At 37.3% G+C, this 21,140-nt stretch overlaps 1 protein-coding gene across 1 annotated transcript in view; it reads left to right on the forward strand.

Annotated features, from left to right (window-relative positions):
* The window catches only part of dmd.1.S (dystrophin, gene 1 S homeolog), a 935,293-nt gene that overhangs the window by 84,238 nt on the left and 829,915 nt on the right, over positions 1-21,140 (forward strand). The window contains exon 6 of the mRNA XM_041584187.1: positions 5,785-5,900. Coding sequence (XP_041440121.1) covers positions 5,785-5,900 — 116 coding nt within the window. The remainder of the gene's footprint in view (positions 1-5,784; positions 5,901-21,140) is intronic.

Here is a 21,140-nt window from a genome sequence, read left to right on the forward strand (position 1 = left end):
ACAATTTGCAATTGGTTTTCATTTATTATATTATTATTATTTAAGGTTTTATTATTATTATTTAAAAGTTATTTGGCTTTTTATTCAGCAGCTCTTCAAGTAGCATTTTAAGCAATCTGCTAGCTATGGCCCAAATAATCCTAGCAACCATGCATTAATCTGAATAACAGACTGGAATATGAACAGGCCATAACAATACTTTTGTAGACTTATAGCGCATTTGTTTTTTTTAGAAGGGGTCAGTGACGCCCATTTGGAAGCTGCAAAGAGTCAGAAATAGAAAAAGGCAAATAATTATAAACTCCTTAGTGACTTATAATAGCCTTGTATTTCACAACAGGATTACATTATTCACTATATTATTCATGCAAGCAGGTTTTCCCCACACACCTACAACTGGTATTAATTATGTTATCTTATGGAAAGATCTAAAAACAACTGGACTTGCTGAATAATCAATGAAGACGTTTCATTACTCATCCGAGCAGCTTCTTCAATTCAACTGACTGGTGTGGGAAGTTCTCATCATATAAATTCTTCGTCTAATCCAATCATAATGGCACATTGTAACTCTTCAAAGAGGTGACATCTGAAAATTCACAGTGGTGTTGATTCTGTGTAGTTACTGTGATAGGATTATCCAATGTGTCATGCAACTCCTAGAAACAGGTGTTACTTTTGAGAGTTTTTTTTAGATTTACCTATACTAGAAATACCATGACCTGGATGAATGAAAATCTTCATAGTCTCATGCAAAGAGTTTTTGGGACTTTCTAATATAAATTGTCATTGTCACTGCAAACCACTGATAAAATTATTTCAAGGCTGACTTCAATAAATCTCTATTTGAAAACTGCATTGTAGTATTGCTAAGTAACTGACTGGATCCCTGCTTCTTAACTGGCTGGTGAAACAAGGAGGCTCGGAAATACAGAAGATACATATTTTATATTAAATATTGTGTTCTTTTACTTTTGTTCTTTCTACTTTGTATTTGTCCCTCTGCATTTTGTGAATCACCCACCATGGAAAGAAGAGAGAATTTAAGTTCCAGAATCAATAACTTTATCATAGAACACAATATGGGGTTTAAATGACTCTGCCAGCCCAATGGGGGGGGGGCATTTTTTTTTCCATTTACAAATTGTATTACATCCAGCCCAAGCTGTTTTACAAGGGATTTGCCAGCACATAGTCACATAGCTTCCGTTTGCTATTTGTGCAGGAAGTACTATGCAATATATAATTCATAACATTATGAGATATTGAAAGATGACATTCTTCTGTGGTAGGAAAGTCTCTAACTATCAAATATTTATCTGCTTTTTTTCCTCAGCCCCAGCAAAGCATAACAAGAGCCTTATCACTGAACTGATACACATGGTAATCATGTATTTACTTACTGTATCTGTTAAATCTCAGATTTACTGAGCACATTGTTCCTGGCAGTAACGTACACTTCTCATTTTAAAATAGTCTTGATTAATTCTCCTTTAACTCAATCTCAACCAAAATGTTGGGACACAAAAGCTATATACAGTATATGTTTTATAGTTATATTATATAATTATAGTACTAATATTATGCATGGTATTAAAAGAAAAACTAAACCCCCAAAACGAGCACTTAAGCAACAGATAGTTTACATCATATTACATGGCATATTACATGATCTTACCAAAGAGTAATATATATTTAAGTAGATATTGCCCCTTTACATCTTTTACCTTGAGCCCATATTTTGTAATGGTCTGTGTGCTGCCTGAGGGATCACCTGACTGTAACAGGAAGAAATGTGGAAGCAAAAGAACTTTGCGTGTAAATTGGCTCATGTGACCTAATATGTATGGTTTGTGTGCACAGTGAATCGTAGTATCCCAGGGGGTAGCCCTTATTTCTTACATTTTACTATTTAGGGTAAGGGCACATGGGCAGATTTGGGGGCTTTAATGAAAAATCGCCAGCGGGAAGACACTCACAGCGCTTTATTTTCCAAAGTCGCCCGAGGTTTCCTTGTGAGGCAACTTCGGGCGACTTCAGAAAACGAAGTGACGCGAGTGCCATCCCGCTGGCGATTTTTCATTATAGCCGGCAGGAAGGTAGGGGAAGGCAGTTCAGGGAGATTGTCTCCCCGAAGAAGAGTCAATTTGTCTATGTGGCTACTAATCTCCCCAAATGCCCGTGTGCCCTTACCGTTAGGATTACCCAATGGAAAACGCTACTGAAAAAAAAATAGAGACCCACATTGTTCTTGGGTATAGTTTTACTTTAAAGAGATTCTGTCATGATTTTTATGATGTAGTTTTTATTTCTAAATTACACTGTTTACACTGCAAAAAATTAACTCTACAATGTAAAATTTTATTCCTTACCCAATCCATGTGTTTTTTCTTAGTTGTAATATTGGTGTGGGGCAGCCATCTCAGGTCATTTTGCCTGGTCATGTGCTTTCAGAAAGAGCTAGTGCTGCTATGGAACTGCTTTCTGGCTATTATTTCTCCTACTCATGTATCTGAAGGAGTCACATGGATTTTTACTATTTAGTGCTGTTCTTATATCTACCAGGAAGCTGTTATTTGGTTACCTTCCCATTGTTCTGCTGATCGGCTGCTGGGGGAGCAAAGGAGGGGGGTGATATCACTACAACTTGCAGTGCAGCAATAAAAAGTGATTGAAATTATCAGAGCACAAGTAACATGACTGGGGCACCTGGGGAACTGACAATATGTCATATTTCAAAATTAAATATAAAAAAATCTGTTTGCTCTTTTCAAAAAATATTTCTGCTGGAGCACACGTCAGGCCCTTACCGTTTGCGCAAGCCCTTGCGTTCCAGCGTGCGTTCCAGCGTCATCATGGAGGACGTGCGTCGACGCGGGTGCGCGTCCGTCACGGCGCAATGACGCAGACGCAAGCGCGCCAAACGTGCGCAGCGTCTGGCGCTGGTATTTCTTTCCGCACTGAATTCCTCTCAGTGCTCGGACATCGCTCTAGCTGTTGTTAAGAAAGCCTTTGAATTATTCTACTTGAAATACTGGTTTTGACCCTGCTACTGTTTTCGACTCCTCTTCTGTGACAACCCTTGGAACTTCGCTGGATCTTCTGACTCCCTGTTGCCGACTTCTGCTCCTCGTTTGACTACGCCTCTGCTTGAACCTTGGTGCCTCGCTGAACTGGATTCCTGTTGCCAAACCCTTGCCTGACTCTGATTACGGTCTGTGTTAACCCTTGATTGACTGTTGTTTTTGAACCTCTGCCTGCCTATAACTAAAGTTGAGTTAAATCTGACCAAATCGAACCTGCATTACTCGCTGGCAATTCTACTATTGTCTTCACTTCGCTAGCCGGAAAATACCAACTCCTGTGGCATTAACACTCAACCGCTTGTGCCACTATCAACGTACTGTGGTATCCTGCATCTTCGCTCACAGGACATCCAGGCACAAGACTCTCCACTTCACAAGCCACAGGCTCCCATACTACACCCCCATTGGTCTCCCTAGTCCCCAGCCAAGGGTGTATTAGTGGGGGAGCCGTAAGGGTTGCCTTCTTACCACGCCAGTTTCCAGCTCCTCCTCATCTGTGGTTCCACCTGGTTCGGTAAGTCTGACAACACACAGGAAGAGAAATGCTGAGGAAGTCCCTTTGTGAGACTGGCTACAGCACATTTACTGTGTATCATGATAGAACTGTGTGTTGTAAGGGAAAGGAAAAACATATCTAATGGAGTTAATCAATATAATGCAGGTGTCTGAGTAAAGCTCAGAAAATTCAAGATCAACAAGAGAAACCACAGAGGCAAATTGTTCTCAATGCACATGTTTTTCCTTTAAATATAATTTGCTACACACCTGGGTAGGGGTTTCCCTTGCTGGCATCTTGTAAAATGAGTCAGATACTATAAGATGCCTATGGGACACAATTAGGGGCAGATTTATCAAAGGTTGAATTTAGAGTTCACAACTGGAATGGGAGGTTATTTAAGAAAAAACGGTACTTCTCCATTTTACTAATGGTCGCTGGCGTAACTTCGCTAGCAAAGGAGATAGACTTCGCTCCCTAACGCCTGGCGAATTTGCGCTCTGGCAAATGGACATAACTACCCAAATTCACTAAGATGCAAATTTTACTGAACGTTACCTCTTGAGCCAGACTTGCCTTTGCCACCTCAGACCAGGCGAAGTGCAATAGAATAGATAGGAGTTCCCAAAATACGCGAGTGTCTTTTCCTTTTTCAGGGTGATAGGCTGAAAAATAGCATTTTTTGGGGGGTAACCGGCTTCCCCCCTACATGTACTAACATATGGGACATAAACTATACACTGGGCTCATGTGCAGGGCAATATAACAACTTTATTTTATTAATGTTTCCCAGGCTTCTGTAATGTAATGTATTTGCTGCAATATATACGTCCATTTAACTTTAACTTCCCACCGTATGCAAATTAGGCAATGCTAGCGCAATTTCTCTTTGCTTGGTGCAGTAACGATAGCACAGCTTCACCAGTGTTCGAGGCCCTGGATGCAACTTCGGATTTTAGTGAATTAGCGTTGTCTGAATTGATGCCTGGCGAAGTGTGTGAGTTCAGCTGTGAGTGAAGCTGTCGCTGGTGAATTTTCGGAGGTCAGCGAATTTGCCCCTAAAACTCCAATAATACCAACCTGAAAACTCAAATCGAATGCTAATCGAATTAGACTCGAATCAAGTTTTTTCTCCGAAAAACCCCTCAAAAGTCAGGAATGCTATAAACATCTTCAGATAGTCGGATGTAAGTTGTTCCCTAGGGTCCAGGTATGATAAATCTCAAATTAAAATTTGAGTTTGGAATATTTCCAACACAAATTTGTGAATTTTGATCAAAAATCCAACTCGAAAATTCGAATTTACAATTCGACCCTTAATAAATCTGCCCCTTATAATTGAGTATTCATTGAGTGAATAAAGCTATCGCTGAACATACTTTTTGCCAATTGTTTTCTATCAGAAATATGTACGGTTATTATTTCTTGCACTAAACAGGCAAAATCTGAAACTGAACTAAACTCACATTCTACTTTCAAGCAAAGCAAATCAGCAGTCAAACAAATCAGCAGTCTGCTAAGAAGCCCTCTTTATAAACAAACCCCTTCACTTCTTCTGGCTGGAGCCCCTTAGGCTGTGAGATAAAGAGCCGTTTATTATATATAGATTTCATAGTGGAATACGGAGAAATTTGCATACAAGTTATAATGTAAGTTTTAGTCCATTTGCAGTCCTAGCAGTGGAATTTCATTTATAGAATTGCCAACAAAATTATTTATTGCTGGGCCATTAAATTGCAGTTCAACTGAGTGCAAAATAAAGCATTCTGCACTGTGCGTCATACTCTACTGTGCTGGGCAACAACTGGGGTAATTCTAGAGGTGTTCCTAAGGCACTGGCCTGCTGCTTACATGTATTTGGCACTTTGGTGTGATGAAGCTAGCCTAACAGAATGATTGTCTACTTTTATACTTTTCTTCTACTTTAGCTACAAAGTAAGGCTTTTATTCCTTTTATATGGATGCATCTAGAAATGTGTTTGGTTTGTTGTAAACTTTGTAAAAATTCACAGTTCACATTTTTGTATTTCAATCCATTAATTTCTGGCTCTTGTTCCATACAGTAAGTCATGGGTACACCTGCACCAGTAAATGCCTGTAAACATTTACAGTCTACTTAACCACTGCAGCAGAAGTGATTCACGCTCCAGCACATTTGCTTGAAAAGTAATGAACGCTTTTTAAATTGTTCTTGTATTGCAGGCCAGACCTGTTTGAGTGGAAGAGTGTACTTTGCCAATCTGCATTAGAAAGGCTTGATCATGCTTTTAATGCTGCCCAGCGACACTTGGGAATTGCAAATCTCCTTGATCCTGATGGTAAGTAAACAAACATTAGCTTTTAACTTTTCCATAACAGTTAAAAACCTTTCCTTCGGGGCTTCATAGCTTGGAACAGATGCATTGTTCAAATCATTAGAGAATAATATAAAGCCTTAAGGTGCAGAATTGAAGATAACTCTATTTTTAATCTGATTGCAATTTCTCTTTTATAGTTGAGTATAATATAATTTAAGCAAAACTGATGGAAATTCAAAGACAGACACCAGGAAACTATATAGTGTTTGAAAGTCAAATTCTAAAGTGTTTGAAGGTCTTACAATGGATGACATTGGGCCAGCTATTATATCGTTTGCTTTCTGCAGCCTGGACTTCACTGGAGTCTAGAGCAGCTGGATACACCTGTTCATAATTATATTAACCCTGTGAATTAAGCCTTTGTGCAAAATTATGATATTTGACATGCTACTGCTGCTGATTCGGTCAATTTACCGTATGTCATCTTATTATAAAGGCAGAAAATATTTGGATATAGCATTCTTAAGTGGTATCTGCTCTTTAAGACTTTAGAAACATTTTATACTAATGACTGTTTCACATAATCAAATCTAAGTAGAATATCTGAAAAAAAAAATCTTGTCCCACATTGTGAATTAATTTAGATATATAATGTATATATATATATATATATATATATATGTTTAAAATGTATTAGACACCATGAGCTAATGTGTTTTCATTTCTTAAAATCCTCTTTTTTTTATAGCTTGGGGATAATTTAAGAACAAATCTCTTTATTAAGAGATTTGGTCTTACGAAGCTCATAAAAGTATCTGCCTAATTGCTTTCACTGTTTTAAAATCCCATGAATAGTTAAAAAACATACAGTTCTTGCTAATACAAGTTTAATTCTATCATGCACATGGGTCCTATGAACTGTCATAAATTTCTAGCATGATTAATTTTTTATGAACTGAGAACTGATGTGAGAACTGATTGATCCTATATTTGCACCTGTGCCTATTGCTATTCATGCGGGTTGATGGATGTATTGTTGTAGATCTGTGAGTATGACTTACTTAATGTGATGGTTGATGTACTTATAGTTCTTCCCTGTGTAGTCATTTACACCATAAATTAATTTTGCCATGGTGTTATAAAACTGTGATGAATTTAGGTATATTACTAATCTAGAGTGTTTTAATTATGTTAGCTTTAATGCACTTTCAGTGAATAGACGTCTCTTTTCAAATTTATATTCCAACACCTTTGAGTCGTGAAACAGATCCCGCATGGATCCAATACCCCTTTAACTACTTTTTATTGCAGAGTTTATTCTGGCATAGATCTGAGCTGGTCAGATTTTTTTTAATACATCTATCTCACAGCATCAAAACTATAATGATCACATTTGTCAGCGCTTTTATATTTTTGACACTATGGGGCAAATTTATCAAAATGTGGGATTATGGCATTTTTCAAAACGTAGTTATCAGTGGGTGAAAGTTAGAGCTCACTATTTGATAAATACAATTTGAAAAATCCCAAAGGAATGAATAGAAAGCCTGTGAGTTTTTCTGTGTTAAACTCTAATCTCACATTTTGATAAATCTACCACTAATTGTAAATAAGGCATGCAACAATCAGTATCAGAAATTCTTTATTAGAAAACATATAAACTAAGCCTCTAGTGTTGAACATTTCACGAAACCCTGCTGACAGTTATTGAGTTAAAACTGACCACTAGAGCACATTAATGAAGTGCGGGACGACAAATTGATGTCATTTTCCAGGGCTTTGTGTACCTGACAGTAGCTGCTGTTTTTATAACTAGAAGTCTGATTATAACTTTAAGTTAGATCATTTTATAAGAAATGTGATATGGTTACATCTTTTCAATAAAGTTTCTTACCCAGCACATATTATAGCTTTAGATGTATTGATAAATATTGGTGGCCATTTAAATCCTGTGTTTATGGAACAGTGCCTTGAAAACTGCATCTTTAATAATGTAGGCCCAAAGAACATGTCTTGCTCTCATGAACTATCAGCATTTAGATTTAAAGCCCCAAAAACAAGCAACAAGAAGCACAAACTGCTTAGCAAATGATTATTTTTACCATGCACTTATCAAAAGACAAGACTCACTTTCAGCTTGCTGTGATCCCTGTTTAATAATGCAACACATATGAAGTATTTCATTATTTATGCGTAAGCAGGAGTACTACCAGTTCTAAATGAGTTCATATATAATGTTAATGTTTCAAGTCAGGACACTCGTAATAAATAAACTTGCCTCTCTGCAAGGAGATTGTGTTTTACAGTCTCCAAAATTGCAATGGCTTATTTCAATTGTTTCACAAAATATATGTTGAGTTCTTGGCCATGTATTTTGCTCAGCATATTAAAAACGCAACAGGCTCCACTGCTGTGTGTTTTTCACTTCTGAACACATACAGTATTCATACAACAGCTCAACATTAATCATTAATTACTAAACAAGAAAGCAACATGTTTGCTTATATGACCCCTAGGTGAATTTGGAAAGCATCCAATGAACAATTGAATAATTTTATTTGCAAATATATTACAATATGAAATTGCATTTTAAAATAAGCCCTATTTACTTTGCTTCAGTCTATCAGCATTGATTATATTTAAGTACCAAATGGCAGGTGTTATGAATTATAGGGCATCCATAAATCACTGTGATACTGCCTTTTATTATTGAACTATTGATAAAATTTGCATTAATAAATTGTGCATAGGCCCACAAAGAAAGTGTTATATAAAGTATGCATTTCAAGTGAACAGACATCACCATGTGCAAGAGCTTGGAATCAATAAATATTCAGAGCATAGTGTGATTTGGATAGAACTGCAACAAATAGCTACAACTGATGCAAATAAATATTTATTTTCAGGATTAAAGTGTCCATGGCAATTATGATACCCAATATTTTATATTGGATTAGGATAATACACTGTATTCATGGGAGTACAAAAGGTGGATATAACTCCAGAGCTCCAATAGCAGCCTGAAAAATAGGAATTTGGGTCAAAAGAATCATACAGAGGCATCATTTTGACAATGAGTTCAAAGCATACAGTGGCAAAAAAATGGATTCATCAAATTTTGCTATAGTATTATTTAAAGTAGCTCTCATAGTTTTATATGGAATGGAATACAGTATCTAATGCAAGTGACCCTTTTATTGGTCTTTACTCATGCGCACACTGTATATACTGCATATTTTTTTGCAATGTTTGATTACTAAATGTCTTTAATTGTGAAAGTATGTCCATTTTTCATGATACCGTGTTCAGGAAAAAAGACCTTAAAGCATACACATAGACAAATACAAGAGGTTCTCTGCACTCAACTCATTATCAATTTATTTAAAGGACAAGGAAAGTCAAAAAAATAAAATCCCATTTTTACTTTCTTTAATGAAAAAGAATCTTATCTCCAATACAATTTATACGCTGGCAGCTGCCCTTTTATTAGACACCAGCTATAGTCAGGTGATCCCACTGGTGTCTAATAAAAGGGCAGCCAAATTTGGGAGTTTTACTTTGAAAGCAGAAAGTAAGTTGCAAGTAAAACTTAGTCCCTTTGTAAAATTTATAATAAAGCAATAGAATTCTTAATGAATCAGATGAAAATTGAGCATAGGACTGGCCAGATATGGGATGATTTTGACGTAGTTGGCCAGCTTAAATATATTGCAATATATGGACAAACAATCCCTGTTTTGTTTAAAGGGTAAGGAATTTTTCAGTAGCAGTATGCACAAAATGTCGCTGTCTTAAATATATTGATAATGGGTTGAGTGCAGAGGACTCTTGTATTTGTCTATATGTATTTTGTGGTCACAGCCTCATTGCACCCCCGCCTAATGGTTTTAAAAAATAGTGGTGAGCACAACTTGTTTCTTAAAGCATACACATCATTTATTTATTAGCCACAAACCAGTCGACCCATGCAAATGTAGGCTTATGCATTTTACAGTTACATATGCAAGAATTCCAACATCAAGCTAATTATATGAGGATGTCTTATAAATGAATTGGGCTTCCCCTGGAGCTTTCAATTTGCTTCTAAAACTTAAAAGTATCTTGTTAATCTGTTCTGGTTATTTGTTCCGTTTATATTTTTTAGTGTTAGCTCAGCTATTTCCCCAGTTTACTGTATTGAGGCTTCCACTCACACACAGAGTATCATTTTTTTTATTGGTAACAATGAAACAGGCTGCACAAAATCATCTTCACAGTCTCTGTATCTGTGGTAACTAAACACTTCTGGCACCCTTTATTTGGTAGCATGTCATTCAGTGCAAACAAATGCTTCAGTTTTTTTCAGGGTTTCAAGTATTTAAGTGAAAAAGTTATGAAAATTACCTAATGAATTGTAAATGCAAAGGCTGTATAGTTTTGTGAACTCTGAACGCTTAAGTGAGCCTAATGTAGAAGTAAAGGAAAGAGTGCACATTTTACAGTTGCACCAGTGCACAGTGCTTGTAATAAAAGTAAATAAAGATGTGTCATAAAATACTGCATTGCAAAATATGCACTGATGCAAATTATTTTTCCATTTACACCTTTAATAACATTGATCCCATAACATTATGAGTTAAACCAGAACTATCACCTCCTTTCCAAAAATATGCAGAGGAAAATAGGGAACAATAGGTTCAAATATTCTTCAGTTTCCTCCCATGCCCTGCTGCTGCCCCAAAGAGCAGAGCAAGGCAGGCAAGGTAGAGGAATAAGAGGCAATCACTAATTCAACCAATAATTTTTAGAGAAAAAAACCCCCAACCTTGACAGTTTTTTATTCATAAAACCATGCTGGCACAAATTTACAGTATTATTACAATGTATTATTACAATGAAGTCATTGCGTATACGGCCTATAGTTTTCAGACTGAGAATGGGATCCCTTCTTGAATAGCAGCACCACATCAGCAATTCGCCAGTCTCTCAGCACCATACCAGACCACAATTAATCCTGAAATTAAGTAAAGAGATTTGACAAGCACAGAGCTAAGATTGCTTAGTACCATCTGGTCCCAGACCCATATTTATATTAACATGTTCCTCATGTGTGAACCATACATCATTAGTTGTATTACTAGCATTCAGTCTATTAAGAAGGAAACCTTCATTAACTGGTTGCTCATTTGTGTAAACAGACGAAAGATAACTAGTGATGGGTGAATCTGACCCATTTGGCGTCACAAAAAATTTGCGAAACTGCAAAAATTCGCCAAAATGCATTGAAGTCTATGGCTGTCAATTTTGCGAAAAAAACTTCGCTCATCACTAAAAATAGTTCACAATCTGATTTTGTTCTGCTCTCATCAACCAGCTGACCCCCCTTTGTTATTAATAGCCCCACCCTTCCTGCTTAATTTTTTTTTACTATTTACATATTTAAAAAATAAAAATAATCTATTAAACCAAAAAGGTTTTGTTTTGCAACAATGTTACTTGCTTACAAGGGGAATATACTGACATGTAAACAATATATTAAGCAGCATTTTAAAGACTTCCCTGAGTTCTGTGTTTAACCCTGTGAAAAGCATTTCCCACTTAATATGTTACAGAGATGCCCTTATACTGTCAAAGTTTGCACGTCTAAAATTTAGTGTTGAGGGTTTAGTGTCCCTTATAGATTTGCCTCTGAATAATCTTAAAGGTGACCATGTTATTATCATATTTGGACAGACAACTTTTTTTTCTAATTTTGGTTCTCTACATTACCACAATGAATTTTAAATGAAACAACTCAGAAACCTTTTTTTAAAACAATCACTTAATTTCAGGGGCTCAAAAGTAATTGTACAATTGCCTTAAAGGCTATTACATGGGCAGGTGTGGGAAAATTCCTTTGTTATGTCATCATCAATGAAGCAGATAAAAGCGTCGAGTTGATCTGAGGGGGGGGGAGTGCGTGTATATGGAAGATTTTGCTTTGAACAGACAACATGCGGTCAAAGGAGCTCTCCATGTAGGTGGAACAAGCCATCCTTAAGCTGTAAAAACAGAAAAAACCCATCCAAGAAATTTTGTGGCAAAATCTAAAGTTTGGTACATCCTGAGAAAGAAAGAAAGCACTGATGAACTAAATAAAGCAAAACGTCCTGGACGTCCACGGAAGACAACAGTGGTGGATGATTACAGAATCATTTCCATGGTGAAGAGAAACCGCTTCACAACAGGTGAACAACACTCTCCAGGAGGTAGACGTATCAATGTCCAAGTCTACCATAAAGAGAAGACTGCATGAAAGTAAATACAGAGGGTGCACTGCAAGGTGTAAGACACTCATACGCATCAAGAATAGAAAGGCTAGATTGGACTTTGCTAAAAAAAAACATCTAAAAAAGCCAACACAGTTCTGTAAAAAAGTGGACAGATGAAACCAAGATCAACCTCTACCAAAATGATGGCAAGAAAGAAGGCATGGAACAGCTCATGATCCAACACATACCACATCATCTGTAAAATGGCAGAGGCAGTGTGATGGCTTGGGCGTGCATGGCTGCCAGTGGCACTGGGACACTAGTGTTTATCCACGATGTGACACAGGACAGAAGAAACTGAAATTAATTCTGAGGTGTTCAGAGACACTGTCTGCTCAAAGCCAGTTAAATGCAGATTGTTTGGGAGGTGTTTCATAATACAGATGGACAATGACCCAAAACATACAGCCAAAGCAACCCAGGAGTTTATTAAAGCAAAGAAGTGGAATATTCTTGAATGGCCAAGTCAGTCACCTGATCTGAACCCAATTGAGCATGCATTTCACTTGTTGAAGACTAAACTTTGGACAGAAAGGCCCACAAACAAACAGCAAATAAAAGCTGCTGCAGTAAAGTCCTGGCAGAGCATTACAAAGGATGAAACCCAGATTCTGGTGATGTCCATGAGTTCAAGACTTCAGGCTGTCATTGCCAGCAAAGGGGTTTCAACCAAGTATTAGAAATGAACATTTTATTTTCAGTTTTTTAATTTGTCCAATTACTTTTGAACCTCTGAAATGAAGTGATTGTGTTAAAAAAAAGGCTTTAGTTCCTCACATTTTTATGCAATCTTTTTATTCAACCCACTGAATTAAAGCTGAAAGTCTGCAGTTCAACTGCATCTGAGTTGTTTCATTTAAAATTCATTGTGGTAATGTACTGAACCAAAATTAGAAAAAAAGGTGTCTGTCAAAATATTTATGGACATAACTGTATGGGAGACTGTGAATTTAGAACAAACTTCTGACCTGGTTTGAACATCCTTTAGTTTGAAACTCCTGTGTTTGTAACTCAACTTACAGAGTACTCAATAACTCCTGTTTTTATACTTTAACAAGAACACTAACGTAAAGAGCAGCTATCCACTAAAGCAAGCTCCACTGGAATCTTAGAGGTTCTATTTATACAGTCTGTTCACATGCACTAATCAAACCCCACCCACCTCAAATTAACTGCAAAGTAAAGCAGTTTGTGGCAAACGCACAATAGCACACCAAACTCTGTTGTTATTTACAGGCCCGGATTGCGGCAAGGCCACATAGGCCCGGGCCTAGGGCGGCAATAAAATAGGGGCGGCATGCCGCCCAGCCGCATTATACGGACGTGTGCATCCCCATTCAATTACAGCAGCTGCGCCGGCGGTTTTTCACCAGCGCGCTGGGATGGGGAGGTGGGGGCTAGAACCGCGCGGCCGCCTGGTCGGACCGCGCGGCCTAGGGGCGCCCGTCATCGAAAATCCGGCGCTGGTTATTTACTGTAACACCAAGACAGGAAAAAAAATTAAACCACAGTACTTATATACAAACCTTACTTTAAAATACCAGTTAATAAAAATACTTGTCCTTCTGTGCTGATTTGTTTGCTTCCGTTGCTTTTACCAGTCAGCAACCTGTTAGTTAGCACAGGTTATAATTGGTTTTACTTACAGTATTTTCCCTTTTTAAAACTTGATGATAGAGAAATGCAATATCCTTTAATAGTGATGGGCGAATTTATTTGCCAGGCGCGAATTTGCAGCGAATTCCCGCAAAGCCAAACGCCCCAAATTCGCCCATCACTATCCTTTAATACAGATTGATGTCCCCCCCCCATACTTCTTGTAGTAGTAGTACAGTACAACTATGGGACTTTTCAGATGAGGATCTCTGTAATTTTATTTAATTCATATATGGGCCTATCTATTAAGCCTTGAATTTTTCTGGATAAGTTTTTAAAGGAGAAAAAGTTCCCATAATTCAGATCTTTCTTGATACATACATACTTAATAAGCCTCTGAAGAAGGATGCAAAATGATTACTCCAGAAAGAGTACTCTCTTAGGCCCAGAACAAGTCACATAAAATATGATCAATAGGAGAAGCAAAAAGTTGGTGCACAAGCCTTAAAGGGCAATTGGCAAATAATCATAGTAAATAAAACAGTTTCAGCAATTAAACAATTGATACATATTTATGTAACATGTTGCACCATGGATCGGTGGATTATATCATGTGATTTGCTTCATCTGGATATTTTTATCTCCACTAAAAATATTTACTCCCCCTCAAAAGTAGTGCATCTAATCAAATGAAAAATTAATTTATAAATGCCTCTTGTGGATTGCTTAAATGAATAGAATATGTGATTCTTTGGAGTTAAAGCTACTTATACAACTAAAATCCTGGTTGTTGGACTTTAACATAGCTCTTGGCAAATCTATAAGCTAATAAATAGCCTTGCCAGCTTTTTCCCATATACTTAGCTGGCATGCTCCCTAGCTAGTAAGCAAATAAATGAGGCATCTACCTTCAACATATCATGATGAGTTGTATTTATTTCATATAAGTGAATTTACTGATTTCAGCTATGTATCCTCTTTAAGTTTAATAAGCTTGGTGAAAATAGTTGTGTGTGTTTAGCCATTGAAAAATAAAATGCATACAGATTGAGCTATATACAGTATCTTACCTTCTTTTATTTTTGTTTTATATTTAATGTTATGTCTTGGCTTGCTATAGAGCTGGCTTTTCCTTAATTTTCTTGTTTATTTTTATTTCCAGGAAGTTAAATAAATCCCTAATATACCCGTGACACTTTAATATCAACTAGTATTAGTAAGATACAGAAGCCATGCAGATCAATCCGCTGTCTAAGGCAAATCTGACTGGCTACATATTGCTAAAACCTCTCCTCTGCCCAAGCCTGGCAGGATATGAGTATCACACACATGGCTGATGATTTTACCTTATCATATTCTGAAAATTAGAAGATTTAACCAGTTTGGGGCTTCACATATTTCACTTGAGACCTACAGTATGATGATATGAGTAACAGTAATTCAAAATAAAACTAAACATTGCTCACCTGGACTAAACCAGTATTTGACAGCCTCAAACGATGACTTTGTCTCCAGAACACCTGTAAAACACAAGACCACATAATAGAAACTAGAGGATAATATATCATTCTAAAGAGACAGTTAACATACATTACGCAATTGTTTCTACTTGGTTCAAGGGGCATCCTTTGCAGATGAAGAGCACACATTCTAATGCACAAAAATACACTTTCCAGACCCCCTGTCCCCCATCTTCCCCTCTCTACTTCCCACCCCTCCCACATTTCCTGTCCCATCACTAACTCCGCTTACCCCCCCTCCCTTGGGAATTCACTCTTAAAGTACCAGGAGCAGCATTTGTGCTGCCCCTGGTACCTAGCGGGGCGCTGCCGCCTGAGGCAACAGCCGAAACACCCTTGCTTATAGATATAGAATAGTGCAGTAGAGTTCACAGATGTCATCTTCTTTATGCTTTTTATCTTCTTGTTTCCTTTGGATCAGTTTTATTAATACAGAGTTTGCTGGTGCATGCACAGTAGAAGATGTTCCAGTAGTAGCTTCAACTGTGCATGCACAAGCAAGCTTTGTGTTGGTGAACTGATCTGGATAAAACCCAAAGAGGGCACCTGTGAATTTTGCTGCTCTACTCTATATCTATAAGTCAGCTTTACAAACAGGGACACTTTTGCTTGAAATAGGCTCTGCAAGGAAGGGGGGGGGGTGATAGAGGGCAGTGGATGGGGATTTTGTCTGTGAGGGTTTAGTTCTCCTTTAACTTCTTATTTAAAACAAAGTTGGGGTCTGCAGGTTAGATGGAGCTTGCAACATACTACCTCTCTAGAGTGTCTCCTGAGGTACATTTCTGACCTCATGCCTTTCAGATAAAAAGAGGTTATAATTTAGTACAATAAAAGATTACATAGATTATTCTAGATTCATGCCCTACACCTTGTTCCTGGGCTTTGTGTTGTAGAAAACCAGTGTATTTTCTTAGCTACCTTTTAAAAATCAAAATATCTATCATTTAAAAAAATGAATAGGATTGCAATATTTAGGGGATGATAGACATGTCAGTTACTTCTATTCCAAAAATGTTTTATTTGCAGTTTAATTGAAGTTAAATAATTTTTGAGCATTTTTGTTTGCTATCTGCTCAGATAATCTGAATCACATTCTGGAGACATCTTTTATTCTAGTGCATAAACAAACACCCACCCCGCCAGTCTCAGTTACACTGTGTTCAGTTTAATTTTAGAAAATACATTTCCATGGCTTGCATCCTAATAGCATACATAAATGAACATTGTGTACTGTGAAGTTTTTTTTGTAGAAATTAAGATATAAGGGGGCATTTACTTACTTACTCCATCTGCAGAAAAATCCAGTTTATTAAACTTGCATCAAGAAGTGCTCCTTGAACTTACAAACAGTTGTGCTCAGCACCACTGCCTACCTCCTGCCTAGTGATGGACGAATTTGGGGTATTTCGCTTTGCCGAAATTCGCAAAATGGCGAAAAATTAAATTTTTTCGCAAATGTATTCACCGGTGGCGAATCGCAGGAATTTGCCGTGAATTTGCGCCTGGCGAATAAATTCGTCCATCACTACTCCTGCCTCATCTTCCAAACTTTGTGTAGTTGTGCTTGTGGAACAGAGTCCCATAGCAGCCAAAGTAAATCTCTGCAGTTCAGTTGCACCAAACTTATTTGATGCACACATTACCCCCAGTTCTGAAAATGATAAGACTTTTACAGTGCAATTGTATCACTGCACTGCAGATACAGAGGACTCCCCAAGTGACCAGAATGACACTGGAATTTTGGGGGGGGGGACATTGCATTAAGGATACAAACAATGTAAAAATCTGAAATTGCACTTTGCACACTGTGTTGCATTAAAAATGGCCCCTATAGTAGTGTGAACTATATATAAATTTGTTTCATTTTCCTGTTTTTACTGAGCCTTTTCCACTATAAATGCTTGTGTATGCATACAAAGACCAACCCTTTAAAGGTGAATTAAACCCTAACAATGAAAATTTATAAAAATGCAATATTTTATATGCTGAACTTATTGCAACAGTCTAAAATTTCAGCTTCTCAATAGCAATAATGATCCAGAACTTCAAACTTGTCACAGGGGTCACCCTCTTGGACAGTGTCTGCAACACTCACATGCTCAATGGGCTCTGAACAGTAGTGATGGGCGAAATTGCGCCGTTTCGCTTCGCGGAAAAATTCGCGAATTTCGCGAAACGGCGAAAAATTCGCGAAATGGCGCCGGCGTCTCGTTTTTGATGCCGGCGCCCGTTTTTCCGACGCCGGCGCCCGTTTTTGGCGAATTTTTTCACGAATTTTCGCGGGCGTTTCGCGAATTTATTAGCTGGCGGCGAATCGCGCAAATTCGCCGCGAATTTGCGCCTGGCGAATAAATTCGTCCATCACTACTGAGCAGCTGTTGAGAAGCTAAGCTTAGGGGTTCTCTCAAATTGTCAATCAGAAAATAAGGTTTGCCTGTCACAAAAGCTGATGTTACAAGACTGATTATTAAATTCTGATGCTAATTGTGCTGGTTTCTGTACTGCCGTGTAGTAATTAACTGTATTAATTACTAATCAGCCTTATATTATAACATTTATATTCTATGGGGCAGATTTATCAAGGGTCAAAATGAATTCGAGGGAAGTAAAAAAATTCGAAGTAATTCGATAATCGAAGTACTGTCTCTTTAAAAAAACTTTGACTTCAAATTAAACCTGCCGAAGTGCTATGTTAGCCTATGGGGACCCTCTAGAGCATTTTTCTAAGTTTTTTTAAGAAGAAAAATTGTTCGATAGATGGATGAAATACTTTGAATCGTTTGATACGAAGGATTTCATTGTTAGATCGAACTATTTTACTTCTACCGCAAATGGCCAAATCCGATGTAAAAAAACGTTGACGATATTCGAAGTCGAAGTATTCCAATTCGATGGTCGAATTTTGAAGCTTTTTCCACTTCAAAATTCGACCCTTGATAAATCTGCCCCTATGTGTACTGTATATTTTGAGTCTAAGCTCAGTAAGTGACAGCAGCACAGAGCATGTGCAGTGAATCAGCAGAATAAAAGATGGAGAGTTACTGGGGCATATTTGGAGGCACAGATCTTTACTGCCAAAGTTTGTTGTTGCTGTGGTTGCCTTGGGGCTGAACTCCACTGTGCGTTGAAGACTGATTCATCGCCAGGCGATGACACACATGCTGCATCTTTATTCGACAGTGTAGTTAGTACCTACAGTATGATTTCTTGATCAGTCCCATGATATTCTGGATGTCCAACACCTCGTCTGCGTCTGATCGCCTGGCGACTAATTGGTCTACAACGCGCCGTGGAGTTCAGCCCTTGGGTTGGTATAGAATCCCAAGAATAATGTACAACATTTCTAGGTCAATTCTTTAGTTAAAGGGGATGTTCGTCTTCAAACACTTTTTCCAGTTCAGTTGGTTTCAGATTGTTCACCAGAAATAAAAACTTTTCCCAATTCCTTTCTATTTTCTATTTGTAAACACTTTTCTAATACTTAAGTATTCTTTTTTCACCTTCTAATCCAGCTCTGGGAGGGGGTGGGTCGGCTCTTTAACTGTTCTAAATTGATACATTTAGTTGAACCATTTCTTATCTTTGTCCCTGCTGAACAGAATCTCTGAGTTTCATTAAAGGCAGCTGTTAGAATTGATATTATAGTTGCTAATATTCCACAGAAACTGTTGAGAAATGTATCAACTAGTGATGGGCGAATTTATTCGCCAGGCGCGAATTCGCTGCGTATTTGCGCGATTCACCGCCAGCGAATACATTCGCAAAACGCCCGTGAAAAAATTTGCCAGCATCAAAAAAAAATTTCGCTGGCGTCTGAACGGGCGCTGGCGTCAAAAATGAGACGCCGGCGCCGTTCCGCAATTTTTTTGCCGAAGCCAAACGGAACAAATTCGCCCATCACTAGTATCAACTCATGTAGCCACCAAATTTACATGTACATATACTGGGTATATATGAAGAAAACAGTAATATATATCAGTGATAAACAAAATTTCACTTCCCGATAAACAGGAAACAGGAGAAACAGTAAAAAGATTCACAGAAATTTCACTGAAATGTTACTAAATGAATCCAATTGTAACAGTTCAGAATCAGCTCCTGGATCACTGTGCTGCGAGACGGAGACACCAGAAACACAAACATTAAACTTTGAACTTCAATTTTGGTAAAACAATAAAAAAATAAAAAATGAAAAGCAATTGAAAAATGTATTTGTGGTGAACAATCTGAAAACAACTAAGCTGAAAAAAGTGTTTGAATGGTGAACAACCCCTTTAAGCTTTAGTTGTCCTTTAAAGTCTATGAATTGACAAACAGTATTTTCTAAAAGATAAAGCTGATAAACTGAAAGCACTAGGAGAATTAGGAGAGCCATATTACTTGCACACAAAAACAAAAACACTTATCTGTTCTGCTGGTCTCAAAAAGTAAATTGCTCTTAAAAGAAATGCAATAATGCTGTTGTAAAAACCCAGATGGATTATGAAAGTACAGTTACAGCCTCTGGCTCTCTGCATCTGAGAAAGAGCCCAGCTGGACTTTAACGTCACTGAATGTGGAATCCTGCCTTGGGGTGATACAGATAGGACCTACCAATGTAGCAGCTTAAGTTTATGCATGCATTTGTTTGCCGCATATTTATTAAAGTAAGATTGTAATGAAAATTGGTAGCTGATCTACACTGTATGATAATATGTTTGAATAAGTTAATTGACTATAAATTAAGTAACTATAAGCTATTACACTATTAAACTTCCTTAATAAAGAAAAGGTATCCCGCTTAAAAATACTGCTTATCTTCGAATCTTTTAATCTTTATTGATTAAGGTATAAGATGCAAGAGAGAGGCTTATTATGTCAACAGAAGATTATTTATTTCATGTATTTATTTAATTGTTCATTACAGCTAAGGCAACATTCACAGATTGCTATTTTAACAGCAACCTATTTCAGCACTACCGCTTGTGATGAATGTGGTTTCATTAGAGCACATCGTTTTAGGAAAGCAACATAGAAGATTTCTCCTAAGTCTGCAGAAAACAAATGCTATGCCCACAAAGATGTAATATCAACTGACAACTTTATAACATTTCTTAGAAAAGCTTAATATTTGCTCAGCTATTATTAATAGTATATAAAAAAAATGAATGTTAAGCACATACATGAAATATATTTAGACTTAAACTCTGCACCTGAATGTCATCTTGCCTTCTGATTAATGCCAATGAATTTCAATAAAATTCTGTGGTTTTGTGAATCTTATTACTGTTTCTCCTGTTTCCTGAAGCGAAATCCACAATTTTGATCATCACTGGTATATATGAAGGAGAGCTCACTGTTCTACTTCATATATAACCAGTATATGTACAGTACGTGTATAAGTCCTTTCAGTATGGGTCTAATTTTTCCCAGACATGGATTCATGGTGTAGTTCTGCATAACTTGACAGCTAAGATTTTCTCTATGAAAAAATGCCCATTGACTCAAATGTATTTTATGCAGAAAGAGTTGCAGTAAAAAAAAAATCTTAATAAATGTCAAGACATTTTGCACAGGAATTTTCTTGCGGTCTTGCAAATCTTTCAGCAAAGTGAAACTGGACAGATTTGCTCATCACTACTAAGTAGCATAACCAACAATTAACTAGAATGGCAATAGATTCACTCTTCTCTGATAATCCACCAACCTCCATTAAGGGGCTCCAAGCTAATTTACATAGCTTGTATAGATCTAGCAGCAAAACCCCTGTATCCACAGAAGATTTCCATTCCACATACAGCTGATGCCACAGACTTACCCTGCTATCAAGGACATAGAACTTTATGGGGAAATGACCAAACTAACCATTAGAGTCT

The sequence above is a fragment of the Xenopus laevis genome, chromosome 2S (genome assembly GCF_017654675.1).
Source record: "Xenopus laevis strain J_2021 chromosome 2S, Xenopus_laevis_v10.1, whole genome shotgun sequence".
NCBI lineage: Eukaryota > Metazoa > Chordata > Amphibia > Anura > Pipidae > Xenopus > Xenopus laevis.